General features: G+C 33.7%; 1 protein-coding gene across 1 annotated transcript in view; it reads left to right on the top strand.

The window, feature by feature from the left end:
• Positions 1-7,639: 7,639 nt before the first annotated feature.
• TMPRSS15 (transmembrane serine protease 15) overlaps positions 7,640-19,265 on the top strand; it is a gene marked incomplete at both ends in the record, with an annotated part of 56,041 nt that continues 44,415 nt past the window's right edge. Inside the window, 5 exon segments of the mRNA XM_082784831.1 lie at positions 7,640-7,784; positions 9,828-9,958; positions 10,256-10,323; positions 11,152-11,193; positions 13,843-13,985. Of these exon segments, the coding sequence (XP_082640957.1) occupies positions 7,640-7,784; positions 9,828-9,958; positions 10,256-10,323; positions 11,152-11,193; positions 13,843-13,985 (529 nt within the window).

The following is a 19,265-nucleotide window of genomic DNA, read 5'->3' as shown; positions in this document are numbered from 1 at the left end:
AATATTTTTGTTAGAAAAATGTAGGACTTTTCTAAATAAACAGATTTTGGATGTTACATCTAAACTGCCCTGCCACCTTAAATGTCTGAAAATTAGGATACTTGTTCCTCCAGAGCAGTCTTGGAGGCTTGCTTCTATCAGACTGTACTGAAGTCTTTTTGTTCCCTAAAGAATAATTCTAATAACTAAATTTACATGGATTTTTTTTTTCAGTTAGTAATAGGAAAACCTTAAATTATAATTGTACCCCGAAAATAATGCCTTAGAAAGTATGTATTTCAACTTAAAGATGGTTATTTTTGACTGAAAATAATTCCATTTTCCATTCATAGTTTAAAGAATTGACAGAAGTATGAAAGATGGAATGGCATTCTTTTTTATCAACAGAATTGCCAGTTTGGTTTGCCTTCTGTAATTATTTATCACTTATACGTGTAAATGGAAAAGAGCAGAGATCTCTAATCCAATTGCAAGACTAATAAGCTAGCTATTAAGAGAGATTTTTAGGAGAAAATAGATTCAAAATTAGCTGCTTCTACAAATATGAGAAAAAAAAATCAGGGTTCTCATTTAGACGCTATTATTGAAACAAATGAAATGTTTCATTTCATTTCTAGCTGGAAATGCTGAAACTTTTATACTTGTACTTTTTGCAATGTAAGATAGATAAATACAAACTAGAATGCTGGTTTATTTGTAAACTTTAGAATTTTGCCTTGTGGAATTATGCTGAAGCTGAAGCATCCAATTCTCATTGCCTTTTTCTCATTTCCCATGAGAAAATTGTATGAGATCTGAAATACAGGGAATTTTAAAAGACCTATTTTTGGCTGCGTTGCCGTTTGGTCAGTTCCTTTCCTTTCCTTTCCTTTCCTTTCCTTTCCTTTCCTTTCCTTCCTTTCCTTTCCTTTCCTTTCCTTTCCTTTCCTTTCCTTTCCTTTCCTTTCCTTTCCTTTCCTTTCCTTTCCTTTCCTTTTCCTTTCCTTTCCTTTCCTTTCCTTTCCTTTCCTTTCCTTTCCTTTCCTTTCCTTTCCTTTCCTTTCCTTTCCTTTCCTTTCCTTTCCTTTCCTTTCCTTTCCTTTCCTTTCCTTTCCTTTCCTTTCCTTTCCTTTCCTTTCCTTTCCTTTCCTTTCCTTTCCTTTCCTTTCCTTTCCTTCCTTTCCTTTCCTTTCCTTTCCTTTCCTTTCCTTTCCTTTCCTTTCCTTTCCTTTCCTTTCCTTTCCTTTCCTTTCCTTTCCTTTCCTTTCCTTTCCTTTCCTTTCCTTTCCTTTCCTTTCCTTTCCTTTCCTTTCCTTTCCTTTCCTTTCCTTTCCTTTCCTTTCCTTTCCTTTCCTTTCCTTTCCTTTCCTTTCCTTTCCTTTCCTTTCCTTTCCTTTCCTTTCCTTTCCTTTCCTTTCTTTCCTTTCCTTTCCTTTCCTTTCCTTTCCTTTCCTTTCCTTTCCTTTCCTTTCCTTTCCTTTCCTTTCCTTTCCTTTCCTTTCCTTTCCTTTCCTTTCCTTTCCTTTCCTTTCCTTTCCTTTCCTTTCCTTTCCTTTCCTTTCCTTTCCTTTCCTTTCCTTTCCTTTCCTTTCCTTTCCTTTCCTTTCCCCAATGCTTTATCTTTTACCATGTTTCAAAATGACCTAAAAAGCAACTGCTTTTCTTTGATTTTTTTTTTTTTTCCCCCTCCAGAGAGTATCAAGTCTGTCAGAGTTGATTTACATTTGTATGTAAATCATGCAGAGCAGTTCTGTGCCTTGGTTGACAAGTTTTCATCTTTTTTTTTTTTTTCCAGTGGTAATTCTTACTTTTAAAGAAGACAAAGTGAGGTTGAAAGTCTGTCATCAATAAAAGCTATATAATTTTAAATATCATTGTTAGTACATCATGTGCTAGTTAGTACATCATATTTGATGCTGTGTGTTTTTCCCCATTTTGGGTGGACATTAATATAAAGAAGTCGCAATTGTTTTAATAACACAAGTTATAAACCTTTTTTTCCTATTCAGCATGTTAAGAGTGTTTATGTCATTTCAAAAAGAGAGAAATATTTTTGTTTTTGTAGCACTTACAATGGGTAATGATGAACAATATGAACATAGTGACCACAATTTGAACTCCTGCTCAAATAGTTCAGTCCAATTTTATGAACCTTTGAGAAAGTAATTATATGACAAGTTGATTCCATTTTTGAAATCCATGTGCATTTTCCTCATCCTTCTGTATTATCTGTCAGCTTCTATTAAAATAATTATCATGAAAAAAAATAAAAATAAGAAACCCACTGTACATTCTATTTCTCCATTGTCTCATCAAATGTCTACTGTGAAAAGTTAATTTGGTGCAAGAAGCTAGATGCATTACCACAAAGGCCTAACCTGGATGCATTTTAACATGTGTTTAAAAGAATATAAATTATCTTTGCTCAGTAGTCATTTCAAGGGTCAAGTATAGAACAAAAAGGGTCAAGTAGAGGACAAAAAAATAAGAGTGATCAAACTTTTGATCTGTGTTATCTTATTTGGGGATCTTGAAAGATGCCACACAATCATTTTCTTATCATACCTTTCACTGAAAACAATTAGAAATACATTGAGCCAACATGTAATTGTCTTACAGCTAGGTGTGAAGTGAGATTTTTCAAGGCAATCTGCACTGATGTAATTCTTCTACCAGTCCAGCTCAGCTTCTACTGAAAGATTTACTGTAGATTTCAAAAAGAAAGGACCAAGACTAAGGCTGACTGTTTTTCAAAGGCCATGCCAGGGAATCTTTAACATAAAAAAAAAAAGTCTCACTGTTAACTTGCTTTGTAATAACTGTATTTAGAGAGAGCAGTCTTACATTTGACATATTGAGCACTAGGTAAATATTTATTTCTCTCAAAGCAGCTCTTCTTTGGCTGCTTTGGTCTCAGCTTGCTCCTCATTTTGGTCACTATTTAGATGAGTGATCTGCAGGGATTTCAGATTTCTCCTCTTCCTTTTTTCTATCTGTGTATCTTGTTTCCTTTTACTCTGGCTAATGTGGTCACCCAGCAGTAATGCCTGTGAGGTGGTAACATAACATAATAATAGAAATACTTCAGGGTTTATATTTTATGGTGTGCCTTCTAGAATCTCGGTCAGCTAAAAGTGCTGTCGTATCCATAACACAACTACACAGGAGTACTAATGTCTCATAAAATCAAATTGGATTTTGCACATATTTCCCAAATTGGGATAAGCCTTTGGAGAAAGTTATGGACCTTAGTTTTTGTAGTATTTATTATATAGGTTAGAAATAGAGATAATTTTTGCATCCACAGTTTTAAGAGAAGAGATTATTTTTAAATGTGTTTGCCTTGTGAAGATAATCTGGAGACTGGAACTTGAAAAGCACTTGAATTTAGGAGAAATGAGTGCTATTCCAGTATTTCATAATTGATGGCCTTTTAAGTATCTTCAGCTAGCTGATCTGCAGAACAGGGAATACTAAGTTCTCAGTAGCTGAAAAAACACCTATGAAATGCATGTGTCGATGTTTAAATTTTTATTTTAACATGAAATTTCCCATTTCTCATGTTGTTACTTTGAGTCACAAAATTTTAAATATGTTTCAAGAATAACATTTTGCTAGTTAGCATTGACAATCTTCGGAAAGATCTCTGGAAACTGCACAAAAAAAAAAAAAAAAAAAGGAGGATGCATTTTTAAGGGTAGTTAAATACTGAAAACATATATTTAAAGCTAGTGTTTTTAATGGTACTTTTGAGATTAGAAATTGTAAATATCTTGATATGGTTTACATAGGATGAAAAGGGGTTAGACTAACCTACATCTAAGCCTTTGTTTCAGATCTTTTTCTTTTCCATGTCTTGTTGCCCTTTGACATAAAAACAGATATGATGTCTTTATTCCAAAACTTCCTGGGAAACATATGCCTTCTGAAAAAAAAAAAAAAAAAAAGCCATGTGCCTAGGACAGAAAAAGGAGACAGCATTTATTCTGTTATTGTGAATAAAAGCTAAGAAATAGGAAAACCATTCCTCTGCCATTTTTCTTTTCCTTTCAAGATTTCCATATTGGCTTACAAGCCACAAATCTGGCACATTAATGCACATTAATGTTGCTATAATTGGTTTTATTCATAGGAACTATTATACTGTGACAAATTTACTGTTGTTTTCAGCTACTTTTCCATTATTAATATACTAGCTTTTACATTAATGACATCAGAGGAGCAATAATGTTGTTGCTTCCTCTTGATCCTTGTCCTTTACCTACTAATTTTGCCAATCAGCATTATCAGTCAAGTTAAGAGTCTGATTCCTTCCTGTGTGCTATATCTGTTCCTACCTCAGCCTATCCTAGTTCTCACAGAGAACTTTGCATTGGTGTGTTCTTTCCATTACTCAGTTGTCAGTAGTGTTTTAGTTTCTCATTGCTATTATTGTGATATTGTTCCCATGATCCACTACTTTTTCTCCTTACAATAAGGGACATATAAGGAAAACACATTTATTTAGGGATGCAAAAGCGACTAAATAATTCAATATTGACTATATAGCTTATTTGCAGAAGGGAAGCTCACTTAGTTTTAATTACTTAAAAATTAGAGTCTGTGTTAAAACTTTTATCTATGATGTTGCTTTAGTCAATGAAGAAAGAACAGTTGCCTCAGTGAGGGAAAATTCTTCCCCTCACCATTAGATCTCTAAAGTTAAATGAAAGTCTTTCTCTTTCAGTGCTTGCTGCTAGCTCTGTATTCACTTCTGCTGAATTAAACTGGGTTCATCACAGATTTCCTTTCGGGATACTCTTAATCTGCCCCACTTTTTATTATAATCTATTGAGATACGCATCCCTCTGATTCTGACTTAAGATAGGACTCTCTAATTCAACATCGAAACTTCTGGAAAAGTACATAAATGTTGCACTTAGCTACGTGAAGTTAGGCAAAGTGGTGATTGATACAGAAAGGAAATTCAATCCTGACATGCAGAATCTTTCTGGACCAGCTTAAACAAGGGGAAGTTGAAGATTCTTGACAAGATTCTTGAAAAGAAAAAAAAAAAAAAAAGTAAAAAAAAGTCTTCCAGGTTTGGGGAAAGGTAATATATTCTAGCTTTGCCTTCTGTGCAGAAGATTTTATTTTTTTTCACCACAAGAATTACAACTGCTTATGACAGGAGTTAATTTTTGATTACTTTCCTGATATGGATTAATTCAGATGGAAACAAATTGTTTCCCAGCAATCCATTTAAATCATTTCTTTGAACAGTTGATTTTAATACATGTTTCTGAATGCTCTTCAAGGGTTCAGTGAAATATATGGATTTTTATTTTTTTATTTTGATTCTATGCTTATTGGAAATCAGAATTTAAATTACGAATGCACAAAGCAGCATAGATATTAGTTCATGAAATAGTAATCTAAAACACCTCACGATCTATTTTGCCAGAATCTTAGCACGATCTTCCATGTAAAGTAAATGTATCAGTTATTTGATTTCATTCAGTTGCCCTTTGCTGAATTATTTTGTGCAGTATACATCCTGTCTTTATAGTGATCATCCCTGTGAAACTCTTACTTCTTGTCAGCTGTTTATATGAAAGTTCTTGGGTAGTCTCAGACAACTCCATGAGCAGATCTTCACACTGCCAATAAATCTTCCAGTGTGAGAAGACCTGCCAAAACTCAACTCCAGATTTTTCAGCAGTTGTCGTTCAAATATAAACATAGAACATTTTGGGCAGTGCTTAAGAACTGAAAGGAGAGATCAGTGTTCAGCTGCCTTCTCTGTCTTCCTACCTTGGACTTAAACTAGTGAAGCTCTATATCACCTATGCCATTGGGAAGTTGTACTTGTTACATGACTCTGAAATCTCTTTATTTGTGTATTAGATCAAACTGTATGGCTTCAGAGGGAAAAAGAAGACATTCCTCCTTCACAGCTTTCACTTGACTAAAAAATGCAAGTCTTTCCAAAACTGCTGTTTTCCTGATTGCTTCAGGGAATCAGGTCAGTCATTTGTTGAACATTTTTGTGACCTACAACATAGTATTTTGACCATCCCTAGACCAATTTAAAGAAAAGTTACTTGTGTCTTTAATACAGTATGCACTTCTAAATTTTTTGGATCTTTTCTGAGAACATCAGGATAAAAAATACCCATCCAAGACAACTGAAGATCGAACAAGTCCGCTAAACTGGATTATTCTGGAAATCAGTGAAAATAGAGTGTATACAAAGTCTGTGTAGTCTTCTGTTAAATCACAACTCATCTGCCAAGCTACATTTTGCTGCTGCAAATATGTTTTGCATGACATTTACAAAAAAAAAACCAGACAACAGTAGTGTTGTGTATCATGACATTCAAAATCAAGCAATTTTAAGTAGTGGGTTACACAAACAACTACGTTTTTAACTACTGTAAATACTGATACCTTATTTAGTAAATCATATGTTTTTCATTTTTTCATTTCATACAAAGTTTGACGCTGTCACATATTTTCCTCATCCTCAATATGTGCAGTTAGAAGAGTTAAAGATAAGCAATGTGCATTTATTTATTTTTATTTTTTTTTTTTTTATTTTTTTTTGATGTACAACACTGCTGGAAAGTTGTGCTTCTATATGAGCTCCTATTTAAAATTCTGTTTATTTTGTAAAAATAGGCTCTTATTCTGCTTCTATGCTTCCACTGCAGATCTGTTGATTTGTTCTTCTGCCTCCTGGTCCGAAAGTATTCATAGCAAAAGGGACAAATCACACAAACATCTAAAAACATCTGCCATAAGAAAGCCAATTTCCATTTCATTTTGACAGTGGAGGGCAAGTCTCTGTAGGTAACCAAAACATTTTCTCACAGATTGCTAGTCATTAATAGAATATCAGGCATTAGGTGTGTTTGTGATAGACTGGATATTAGAGGAATTATCTGAACACAACATTCTCTCCTTTCTATGTCAGCAGATTTTTCACCCTGTACTGGAGAATGATTAAACAAGAAAATAAAAGCAGCCCAATAAGGCCATAAATCCTGTGGAGCTGAAGATGTGGATGCAATATAAACCAAATAAATTGTGAATCTGTTAGGCTTCTACCTCAGCAAAGGTAGAGGCAGAAGCCTAACAGCCTAATCTAAAATTTCACCAGTATGACTCCAGTAAAGTTTCTGAAAAAATATTGAATATCAATACTTAAGTTAGCTTTTTAAGCAGATTAAAAAAAAAAAAAAAAAAAAAAAAAAAAAAAAGATATGGCTTTCGCTATTTTTCTCATAACTGCAAGTGCAAAGAATTACCAAAAAAAACACGTAGAGACTGTAAATCCGACAACATTCTTTTATTTTAATTTTCACTTTTTCACCTTAAAAAAGTGAAATAGTGCAAATCTGGTAACCACTCTTGTATTTTTGTGGTTATGTTTATTTTTTATCTGGAACAGAAACTTTATCACTTCCTTTCTGAAGAGATTTCTTCACATTTGCATATCTTGTGCGTAAATATGACTGTTCAGCAATGTTGTAAAAAACTGTAAATGAAGTTTTATGGTGTAATTAATCTACAGGCGTCTCCTATAAATAAACAGATGTTCTCGTGTACTATTGCCCTCCTTTTCACATTATTTGTGTCTTATGTCAGACCTTAGTTGAAACAGGTTTTCAAGACAGAAATGAAGCCGAAAAAGTCATCTGATGAGAAATATGTTCCTCTTAGTTACTATGAAATTTGGTTTGCTTCTTTGCTTGCACTTTTTGTTTGTGTTTGTGTTGGGCTTATTGTACTTTCATGGTTAACAATCCAGGAGTTAGAACAAGGTAAGTAACCTTTAACCTGTTCAGGAGTTCATCAGTAGAAGTTCAGACTTTGAAGACAGTGTCATTGTAATTATATTTCATATTTCATGCTATGCTTTTAATGCTTTTGGATAGTTGGTTTGTTTTACACTTTCCTTCTTTCCTCCCCTGGAAATTGATGTAAACAAAATAAGCAAAAATATAAGTACTTGAAGTATGTCTGAAGTAAAATAATTTTCATGTCATAGACTTTGGGAAAGGCTCTTGGAATGCAATTGACACTGTAAGGCTTTGGTTATTCAGTCATATTTATCCAATAGTGAACATAATATTGCAAATTGTTTGTGAATTTCTGCTTTTTTCTCCATGTGTAATGTTTGACTCTTAAAGATAGTCATAATCCACTGGAGTCTCTGGGGAATTTTAAGGTGTTCTACTGTTCTACAACTCATTTTTTTTTTTCTTTTTTTTTTTCTATCTTTTAAAATGTATTGGTGTGAGAGAGATCCTGCATTAGACAGTCAGCTCCTAGCCTTGTGTAAAGTTAATAGGAGGTATTTCTTCCTATCTAGACAGTGCTCACAATGTGATAGTCACATTACTTATGATCAAAGTAAACTAAATTTAAAAAATCTACGTAGCAAGATTTTGAGATGGAACTGAAAATTTGATTTAAAGATTTTTTGAGGTATATGTTGACTGTGCACTGGAAGGCCACACCTGGAATGCTGTGTCCAGTTCTGGGCTCCCTAGTACAAGAGAGACATGGAGCTTCCCCTGTATCTTTCTTTTAGAAGATGCATTACTAAGAGATTTATCACATATAACTAATAATAAAACACTTAAAACATTATGTATGTCATGTAATAATAAAAAAACTTTTACTGTTTAAAAAAAATTGTTTAAATAGATTTGCAGTTGATGAAAGGATAAGTGGCCTTTAAAGAAGCTGAAAGTAATCTACTGTTACAGGTTGATATTAGGAAATTGGTGTCACTAGGTTGTGCTGTCCATCACAAGCTGTTTCTCAGTTATCTGTTGGTTTGTTTGTTTTTTGTTTGTTTGTTTAATTAAAACTCATTTGGGGTGTTAATATCTTTAAAAACAACCTAAAAATACCACTGGTAGTGTAACTGGTAAGCAAAATGATGTTTTCTGTCAACCACATGTTAATGTCTTATTCAGGTCTTAATCTAAAAACTTCCAGTATGTTATACAGTGAGGATGTATTTTTAATGTAGAATGAATATTTTTATGTATATCTCATATGCTATAGCATATTAAAAATCATGATCAAATTTGCAGTAAGAACCGATTATTTAGTTTTGTATAAATTCTCCTGGCATTTCATTTATGTAGTGGTAGGACATTTCAGGTCAAAAATAATTTATCTAGTGTGAGACAAGTGTTTCCAGTGTTATCATCAAAAACAATCTACATTTATATAAAAGCAACACTGCTTTTAATACAGAAAATGTGAAGCAGTAGTTTTTAATATTTTTAATCAAGAACACACACACACAAAAAAAAATAAATTCACAAACCATCATGCTTCCAGTGTTTCCTTGTCCCTTGTGCTAGACATAGATTGACATGCTACACAGGTTCATAGAATCACAGAGTAGCTGATGTTGGAAAGGACCTCTGGATATTATCTGGTCCAAGTCCTGTGCTCATGTAGGTCCACCTATGACTGCTTGCCTAGACCCATGTCCTAAATGCTTTTGAATATCTCCAAGGGTGGAGACTCTACAGCCTCTCTGGGCAACCTGTTCCAGTGCTCAGTCACCCTCAATGTAATACCATTCTCCTTTATCTGTTCACAGTGCTGCCGGAAAGTTCAGCATTTAGTATGAAATAGAAAATGAGAACCAAGGACAAATAGTTTTCACTATCTATTTACAATTGTAGATACTGTACTTTAGTTGAAAATTGTCTCAAAGTTTTTTAAAATCAGTACTAGGCAAATATCTCAATACAAAGCAAAACAGGTAAAAATTAATCTATTGATGATTATTATTTCTATATAATTCAAATTACTTAATTTTGTTTTTAATTATCCAGTTGAAACAGATGGGAATAGTCATCTCTATGTGGGAACATTTAAAATAGTCTCTGGGACAACATTCACTCCTTCTTTGTATGATAGATCATCAGCTGACTTCAAAATCCTTGCCTTTGATGTTGAACAGTTGGTAAGAACCTATTTATCTCTTAAACCAAGAGTATGTGATAGCTATATTAATTTCCTGATGTAACCTGCTGTTGATGCTTTTTTACTCTCTCCAAAATGTGATAGTTAAGGTCCTAAGCTCACTCAGAACTCAATATATATTTTTTATCAGTGAAAATCCGTGAAGCATCAAAGAAAATGGTTGCTTCTGTAGTCTAGATATAAGGAGGAAAAAAGTCAGTATTAAAACCATGAATGCATTGTGCAACACTGTATTTTCCATTACCGTATTGGTTCAAGATTTCTCTTCTTTGTACAGATACAAGAAATTTTTCAAGCAAGTATTCTGACAAATGAATTTGAGAGATGTGAAATTTTCCAGTTCAAGTAGGTACAGTTAAATTATACTTCTCAAATAAATGTTGTCAAAAGTCCTCATTTAGCTATTTCTCTCAAAAGCAATACCTTGCTTTTCAAGTCATCCTTTGTATAGCATTTCTTTCACTTCTTATGTCTTCAAAGTGCTGCTGTGGAAAGTTTGGCACAGCTGTGTTTCTCTGGGCAAACTTCCTTCTCAGATTCCTGTATGTCTGTGCCTTGACCAAACAAGGCTGAGGACTAAGACTAACTCAAAATTTTGTCACATTTTCCATATGTGACAGAATTGCTAACCCCTCCCCCCCCCCCTTTTTTTTTTCCACCAAGATTTGTTAGTTGTGCTACATTTGCAGGGTTGCTGTTCTTGCCACCTAGAAGAAAGTTCAGGACAGTGATCTCCTGTTGGCATAAACTGAGATGAATGGAAGTGCGCTCAGATGTCCCTATGGACAAAGATGTATTTATTTCATAACCCTTCAGGTGTTTGCACAGGGGCTGTCACTTAACACCATGTAAAGGATGTAAAGCTGCATCCTGTGTGTCCTAGAGAGTCAGTAAGATAGTAAGAGCTGCTTCATTGATTAATTTTTTTTTAAATACTTTTTCAATATCTTCTTACTTTGGTTGTCATACAGAAAGCTATCTGGCAAAAAAAATAAATAAATATATATATTAAAAAAAATAAATCTGGTAAATGGAGTGAGATCTGTGGTATTAATTTCACCTGCACTGTTCTTCATAAGGTCTTGATTCTACAAAATAAGTGTAATGCTGTCTCCCACTATTTAACAGTTCCAGAACACTCTTCATAAACATTTTTTTTTTTTCCACCTACAGGAAGCCTGAAGAAATTCATGAAAACTTCAAGTCTCAAACTGGGTAACTACCTAGAACAAAATACATAGGCAAGAGAATAGAAAAAGGATATTACTTTAGAAAATTACTCTGTGGGACAATGAATAATTAAAAAATGTATTTTAGGAGTCAATATGCTCTCTGAAGAGCATATGAAGTTTGATATAATCCATACCTTTCCTTCAAAAACATCCTTCAAGATTAGAACAAAAGAAAATGTAATAGTCTCTGGGATTGTCAATTCAGAAGAAAAATGGGAAAAGTAAGAACAGTGGCATAGATAAGAAACTAGCTAGAAAAGAAGGTATATTGTTTTGTGCTACGCTTGCTTGTGAAAAACTACTTATACAGGGGGACTGATCTATGTATTATGTGTGATCATATGTAACCTACGTTACATGTGTTTTTAGCAGAAAAAGTATTTCTGCTAAAGAAAGGTCAGGTGACACACTATAATAAGCAGGAACAAAACAGAAAAGATCAGAACTATAGGAGAACTGAAAGACCTTGAGGAATGAATGACAAAATTAGTTACCTTATATGCAAGATGAGGCAATTAATTAAAAAGTGGTCATTACATGACAGTTGATGATGTTAATAGACATTTTCTCTGTAGAAAATATGAGAAAAGGAGGAAATCTATATATGACAATACAAGAGGTAGTGGGCACAAGCCCACAAAAGAGGACCCATCTGAACATAAAGAAAACACTTTTTGCTGTAGGGGTGACTGAGCACTGGAACAGGTTGCCCAGAGAGGTTGTAGAATCTTCCTCTGTGATGATATTCAAAGGCCATCTAGACATGGTCCTGGGCAAGCAGCTCTAGGTGGCCCTGCTTGAGAAGACGGGTTGGACAAGTTGACCTCCAGAAGTCTCTTTCAAGCTAAAACATTCTGTAATACTGTGATATCAGTTGTTTTTTCTATAACTGTGATATAATTGTTTTCTGTACAAACATAAAATGGACAAATATTTAGATGAGATAGTTCAATTGAATGACCATTCTGGCAAAAGAAAAAGAGATATTTGCCAAGCATATGTATGCTGAAAATGAGAAGCAGATTTGAAATAGAGCAATCATTTGATTGAAACAGTGAGGGCATAAAACTAATTAGAAAGAGGTGAAGTATGATCACATTATGAAGGGCTTTATAACAAGAAAGAAGTAGACAACAGAGGAATAAGTCCCTCCCAGGCTGTTGCCCCTGAGTGGATAAGATCCAAGTAGCAAAATTCTCAGGTTTCTGAGCATACAGTAGGACATACTAAAAATTTTGGTATTGAAGATAAAGATATCTCTGAGCTAGTTGCTCAGGACTCACTTTATAAGCAATGGGGAAAAAAAAAAAAAAAAAAAAAAAAGGTTACTTTTAGAGTTTTCTCATCTAGTATATTTAAATGCCTTTTTAGGAAGAGATCAAAGAATAGCTCATTTCCTTCCGTGAACTACAATGAAAATCTAGATATTTGCACTGTAAATATCTATATTTGGTCAAATGAATTCTACCTCTGTATCTCGACACTGAAACAACAGAAGTCGCACAAAATCTGATGTCTGTGAAAGTTAGATCTTACTTTTAATAAATCAGAAAGTATCTGTCTTCATTTTTACTTTAAAATAATACTTGTTTATCCCATAAATGATTTTCTATTTGACTCTTTTCATTAAAGAAAAAGTTATATCCCTTCTGGCAACCTCGTTATTTTACCCTTGAGACTCTGCTGAGTCACAAGGATAGCAATAAAAGCTTTTGTTTACTCAGCATGGCCTAGAGGTTATCAGAAACAAGCAAGAAATTAAAAAGGAGAGTTCTTCCATATACTGCAAACTGTGTTCAGCACAACTGCAAGCTTAATCACCCTGTATCAAAAAACACTTCTGAGTCTGATGCCATTGGGTATTATAAATGCTTAAGAATAAAAAAGATTACAAATAAAAGTAAGTAAATGAAAAACAAACAAACAAACAAACAAAAAAAAACAGCAATCATTTTTTGACACTACCTTAATTTAGCTACAAATATAGAATGTTATAATAGTGTCTAGGAGGGATGGAAAGAGACTGAATTCTAGATAAAATTCAGGGCCTATGGAAATTAAATATAGTTTAACCACTTATTTCAAAATATCTGTGATTTCAGCCTTTAATGATTCCTTATGAGAATACAAATAATCACACACAGGATCCTTATGGATGCAGAATCCATACATGATGTTTGATATATAGAAGTGATCAGTTTGTGTTATGTTTTTATGATGTAAACATTTCAAGGTTCTCAATTAGTATTTTAGAGGTTAAACTAGGACACCTGTTCAATAATTAATAAACCCACATCTCCTTTGGTTGACTTGAATTCAGCTCCATTGCAGCAATTGATATCAATGCTATTATTTTTTTCTCCCACAGTGAATATAAGAGCTGCAAAAGAAAGAATAAATGTTTCTCTAACATTTTAAACGACCTGATAATTAAGAGCTATTTCTTCAAGTATTATGTTGACCAGCCAACACTTTATGGTACTTTGAGTTTTCAAATAGAATCCTGAGGTAGAAGGGACCCACAATTGAACCTGTGTTGGAATGAAATATTATCAAAGTATTAATTAGCAAAATTTCAGATTTATTGCATCATCTTGCTTAACTAATCATCTTCTCTGTTTTATATTGCTAGTGTCGTTGTGATCTTCCACCTTTATCTTACCCAGAGGGTAACGGTTGAGAAAATAAAAAATGAGTTGCTTTTGGGTATTGACGCAAATACAACTGATCTTGTTCAGACTTTGAAAATTGATATGAACAGCATACAAATCACAGGTAATGCTAATAAACATTTATCTTGATACAAAACTTTGAGAACTACTGTTAACATGTGCAATATCTTTGGATCCCAGCCATCAGAAAGATTGTTATGCACATGGGTGTACTCCTTCTCCACCACACAACCTATATGAGCAGGTGAAAGAACCTTGTCACCTAGAAAGTATGAATCAGCTTAGCATATGTTGACTAAGGAAGGAACAAAGGACAAATTAGTGATTTCCAAGTCATAATCACTGAATTTAATCTCTTTTACGTAACGTAACATTTGTAATTCCGTTGCCCCTCAAATTAAAGCAATTAAGCCCCAACTGTGGTGTTTCTTTAAGTAAATGCAATTATCATTTTGTTTTGCTAAAGAATATGGAAAAGGGCTCAGCCTCACAGTACGTGAGGACTCATTTATTGAAAAGATGTCAAAAAGAATAACAAACCAAATACAGAATGTATCTTCCAGAGAAGCATGCCCAAGGAATTGACTTCAAATTTCTCTGATACTTAGGTGAAATGTAAATGACTAAATTAGTGTAATACTAAAAACTAAATTAGTATATAGTGCAGACTAAATACTGTAAATTTAAAGACTAAATGTTTTAGTGTTAGCGAGTAGTATAGTGTAAATTTAAAGAGTAAATGATTTTAAATTCAGCAAATATGCAAATATAGTGATTTTATGCAAGTATGAGAAAAATTTTCAAAGCCTAAGTAGAAGCCCAGCAAAATCAATGGAAATCTTTCTTTTGACTTCAATAAGCATCCAAACAGGCCTTCATTGGAGATAACGATAATATGTAATTTGAATCCTTTGAAGTGGAAGATGACATCTTAATACCTGATGGAATTATTATTAAGTAGCTACCAATTGCTTAAGAGGAGTGGGGCATCTGTTGTGCAACATCTCTTACCTTATTCTCAAAGGTGAATTCTTTGCTAACTGCTTCAGATATTCAAAGGGTAAATTCAGCATCTTGATATCTTTATTTTTCTTTACTACTTGCGTCATGTATAAGTTGGTCTAAATAACTGCAAATCACTGTGGGAAGTGATTGCTTATTGTGCTTGAAAAAAGCCACCAAAAGAAAATAATGAAGAGCCTTTTAGAAGATTATATATCTATTGATGAACGTCATTAAAATGTCTCTCTTCACATGAGATTTCATGTGTCCATTCCATCAAGAGTCCTGCAATAAATAACTGTAACTAATCAAAAATCATAATCATACATAGCACTTTTACTTCCTATATGTCATTATGTTCTGCAAGAGAAGTTTTATTTCTATTTCAAAGGGGTAGGGAACTATAACACTGTAATCAGGTGTGATTTGCTTGAAATCAACTTCCACAGTGACTAAAAGTAACTTTCTTTCTTGCAAATCATCCCAGGTTAATTTTAACTCATTTATCTGATGTAAATACTGTTTATGACACAGGTGCTCTGAAAAGCTCCTTTGTGTCAAGATAGACATTTTCCAGATGAAGACATTTTAGGTGTGAGATAATCAATCGGGATTGAAGATAGAAAGGAATTAAGAGACCTTGTCTTCTCTGGAAGGTCAAAGTTTCTGAAAAGGCTGGGAATATTGTAAAATGTTCAGACGGATGGATGCAGGACACTACTAGTGATTCAAGAGAAATAGTCACAGCTCTTGTTTGTTGTTTGTTTTTAACCTTTGTTTTCCTGAGTTGTATAAAACTAGATACTGCACTATAAAAGGAGTTTATAATGAACTTCCTTTCTTCCAGAGTTTGCTGAAAACCTTACTACAATGTTGCCTTTAACTTCATCAGGTCAGTATCCTTCATAAAACAGAAACAATTTTTTCTTATCAGTACAACAGAAGAAACAAGAATTGTTGTTCAGTTGGTATAACTTAGCAAAGCTGTGTTGACTGTAATTGAGTCTTGACAGGTAGAGTCCATTCAGTGATAGTTAGCTGATCTTCATCATTTCTGACCATTTGAGAAACCAGTGATCTAAAGTCTGTAAAAAACTGTAAGAGTTTAATTGGAGGGTCAAAGCAAAAGTTGGATCTCTGTCAAACAGCTGAGTCATAAACTGAAGTCTTCACAGATTCAGACAGGTAGATGATGCTGCCCAACCTCATGCTATGGTTACTGATATACTGAGCAGCGTTAATAGACTTTCATTCCACTGACAGTCTGGAAATCTTATGACAAGCAAAGATAATACTTGATGTTTTAATACTTGGTTTGTATGAGCAAAGTATTTTTCAGTAGTCTAACATTTAGTCATTGTTGAGTAGTTATTACTGCTCCTTATTACCAATGGTACAGCTGAAGACTGATAATATACTGGTTTTCTCCTACCTATCCCTTCCTCTGATATGCTGTTTCAATGTGCCTGTGAGTCCTAAGGTCTAAAGCAAGAAGAAAATGGGAGTGAGGGGAAGGTGCCAGAGGAAGGGGGAAAAGACACCCACAAGGATCGTCGAGTCCAACTCCCAACTCTGTCGTTTTTGTATGCTCACTAACTCCGTTGGTTTCTTTGTGTCTGTAAAAAAAACTGTAAGAGCTTAATTGGAGGGTCAAAAAAAAGTTGGATCTGTGTCAAACCTTCATCACCCTCCCTGCACTTTCTGCTGGGCTCTCCTCTATGCCAGAGGAGCTGTGCCCTCACGTTTGCTGACATGGATAGAACATTACTAGGAAGTCTTCTTGCAAGTTTCTGCACTAGTAGGTATTGAAAGGCAGGAACATCTAACAAAAGTAACTGTCTGTAATGTCCAATGATCAGCAACTTCTGCCAGCAAAAGTCATAAACTGGTAGTATAATATAGAGAAGTCCTTACTGTACCTCCTACTATTCCTTCTAGGCCATCATCTCATCTTCTGAGAGAATCTGTTGACTGTAATGACACACAAATTTAAGTCTTAATAAATTAAGTAAAAATAGTACAGAGGCATACTAATGCAAATTGAAAGAGGAAAAAGTGACCTTTTGAGAACCAGAAACTCCAGAGACATCCTCAGTAAGAGGAAGATTATTATTTTTAAAAAATCACTAGTGGGAAAGTGTGTTGGAACAAGAATTCCTTTTTTTTTTTTTTTTTTTTTTTTTCCGGAACATTTTTCAATTTACTATCATTAATGCAAATCTACTTGTGTACCTAGGCATTTGATTATTTCTAAATATGCATAAACATTAGGTCTATGAAGTTGGTGAAGGGCCTGGAACACAAGTTCTATGAGGAGTGTCTGAGGGAACTGGGGTTGTTTAGTCTGGAGAAGAGGAGGCTCAGGGGAGACCTTATTGCTCTCTAAAACTACCTGAAAGTAGTTGGGACTAGTGTGGGGAGCTGGGGATCAGTCTCTTCTCACAGGTAACCAGTGATAGGACTAGAGGGAACAGCCTCAAGTTGTGCCAGAGGAGGTTTAGGTTGGAAATTAGGAGACATTTCTTCTCAGAAAGAATGGTCAGCTATAGGAACAGGTTGCACAGGAAGGTGTGGCATCACCATCTCTGAGGGCGTTTAATGAAATGTTGGACCTGTCACTTAGGGACAAGGTTTAGTGAGTGATATTGGTGGTAGGTGGATGGTTGGAACAGATGATCTTGAAGGTCTTTTCCAACCTTAATGATTCGGTGATGAACACATTTATGTACATATACTGGAAATATCACATATTTGCAGTATGTAAGTGTACAAATACTAGACAGATTTGTCTCCTCGAATGCTGAGATAACCTATGTGTTAAGCAATGTTATTTATATTAAAAAGTACTTATACATTTAGTACTTCTAATAAAGTCATAACCTGTCTTTTTCCAGCAGATCCTGTGAGTCTAATTACAAACTCCGTGACATCAGATCCAGGTCAGAAATTGTTTGTTCACCAATCAAGCATTACTGTTTTTTTGTTTGTTTGTTTGTTTGTTTGTTAATAAATTAATATTTTTATTTTATTTTATTTTATTTTATTTTATTTTATTTTATTTTATTTTATTTTATTTTATTTTATTTTATTTTATTTTATTTTATTTTATTTTATTTTATTTTATTTTATTTTATTTTATTTTATTTTATTTTATTTTATTTTATTTTATTTTATTTTATTTTATTTTTGTAAGTTAGTGACCTGTATGGGACTACATATAGAAGAATGATATTTAAAATGCACTAGGGTTCCATATCAATTTTCTTATGTTTATTCTGACATTTGGCCATCATGATCAAACCAATTAAGGTGGTGTTACTGTATCATTACCTAAGCTGTGGGTTTGGGGATACCAAACATAGTGAAGATCTCATAAGATCTGAATATCTGCTTCTTGGTTCTGCCAAAAAAAAATAAAAAAATAAAAAAAAAAATAAAAAAATCAGAGGGGCTACAAGAGAGCACAAAGTAGAGTTCTAACACAGGGTTTGTGTTTGCCCAGGTTCAGGACAACTCACCACAAGCAAGTCCACAACTAAGTCCACAACTCCAGGTAGGTAACCTCATATGGGGAAAAGCAGGGTGGCTAAATGAAACAGTCTGAGATCTTAGAATTAGACTGTTTTTGTACATTCTGTTCTTATATGAATTCTCCCATCCCATTCCTGCAAGTATACAATATGCAGATTTGCCTTTTATTTGACTAGGGAGACCTAGTCAAAAAAAAAAAAAAAAAAAAAAAAAAGAGGGAACTTATTAGATTGTACATTCTACAAAAAATGCTTCATACACATACTGATATGATAATATTGATTATCATTATTATTAATATGATAATATTGATATCACAATATTGATACACATACTGAATGCTATTTTTTGCTTCATAATATTTCTTCATGGTTTTGGGAAATCTGTAACTGATAGCAAATTCTCACATTGCCTTTGATAATGGAAAGACAAAGCTGTTCAAATCTTTGAAAACCTCCTCCAGTCTCATTAAATGGTGAATTATATATGATATTTATAAGCATTTTCAAACCGGTCTAATGTATTTACTGCCATTTCTTAGTTGAGTACAGAAATCATATTATAATGTAGGGTAATTTGCTGTTTCAAAAAGAAGTCAAAATATTTTACTAGAAAATGTTAATTTCTTTACATCCAGTAGGTGGCAATGCTGTATAGTTTTATGAATTGAAGAATAAAACTAGAATTGATCATGTCATTTTTAAACAATGTTTTCTTGTGTATTGGGCTGTACAAAACATACTCTGAGATTATTGGTAGAGGTTTTGTTGTTGGTCTAGAAAGCACAGTCCCATCTCTGGTCACCTCCAACAGTTGTCTTAAATATTTTTGGTTTAGTTCATGTACCAGT

Source organism: Aythya marila (assembly GCF_965140915.1).
Source record: "Aythya marila genome assembly, chromosome: 1".
NCBI classification, from domain to species: domain Eukaryota; kingdom Metazoa; phylum Chordata; class Aves; order Anseriformes; family Anatidae; genus Aythya; species Aythya marila.
This window is presented reverse-complemented; position numbering and strand designations above follow the sequence as displayed.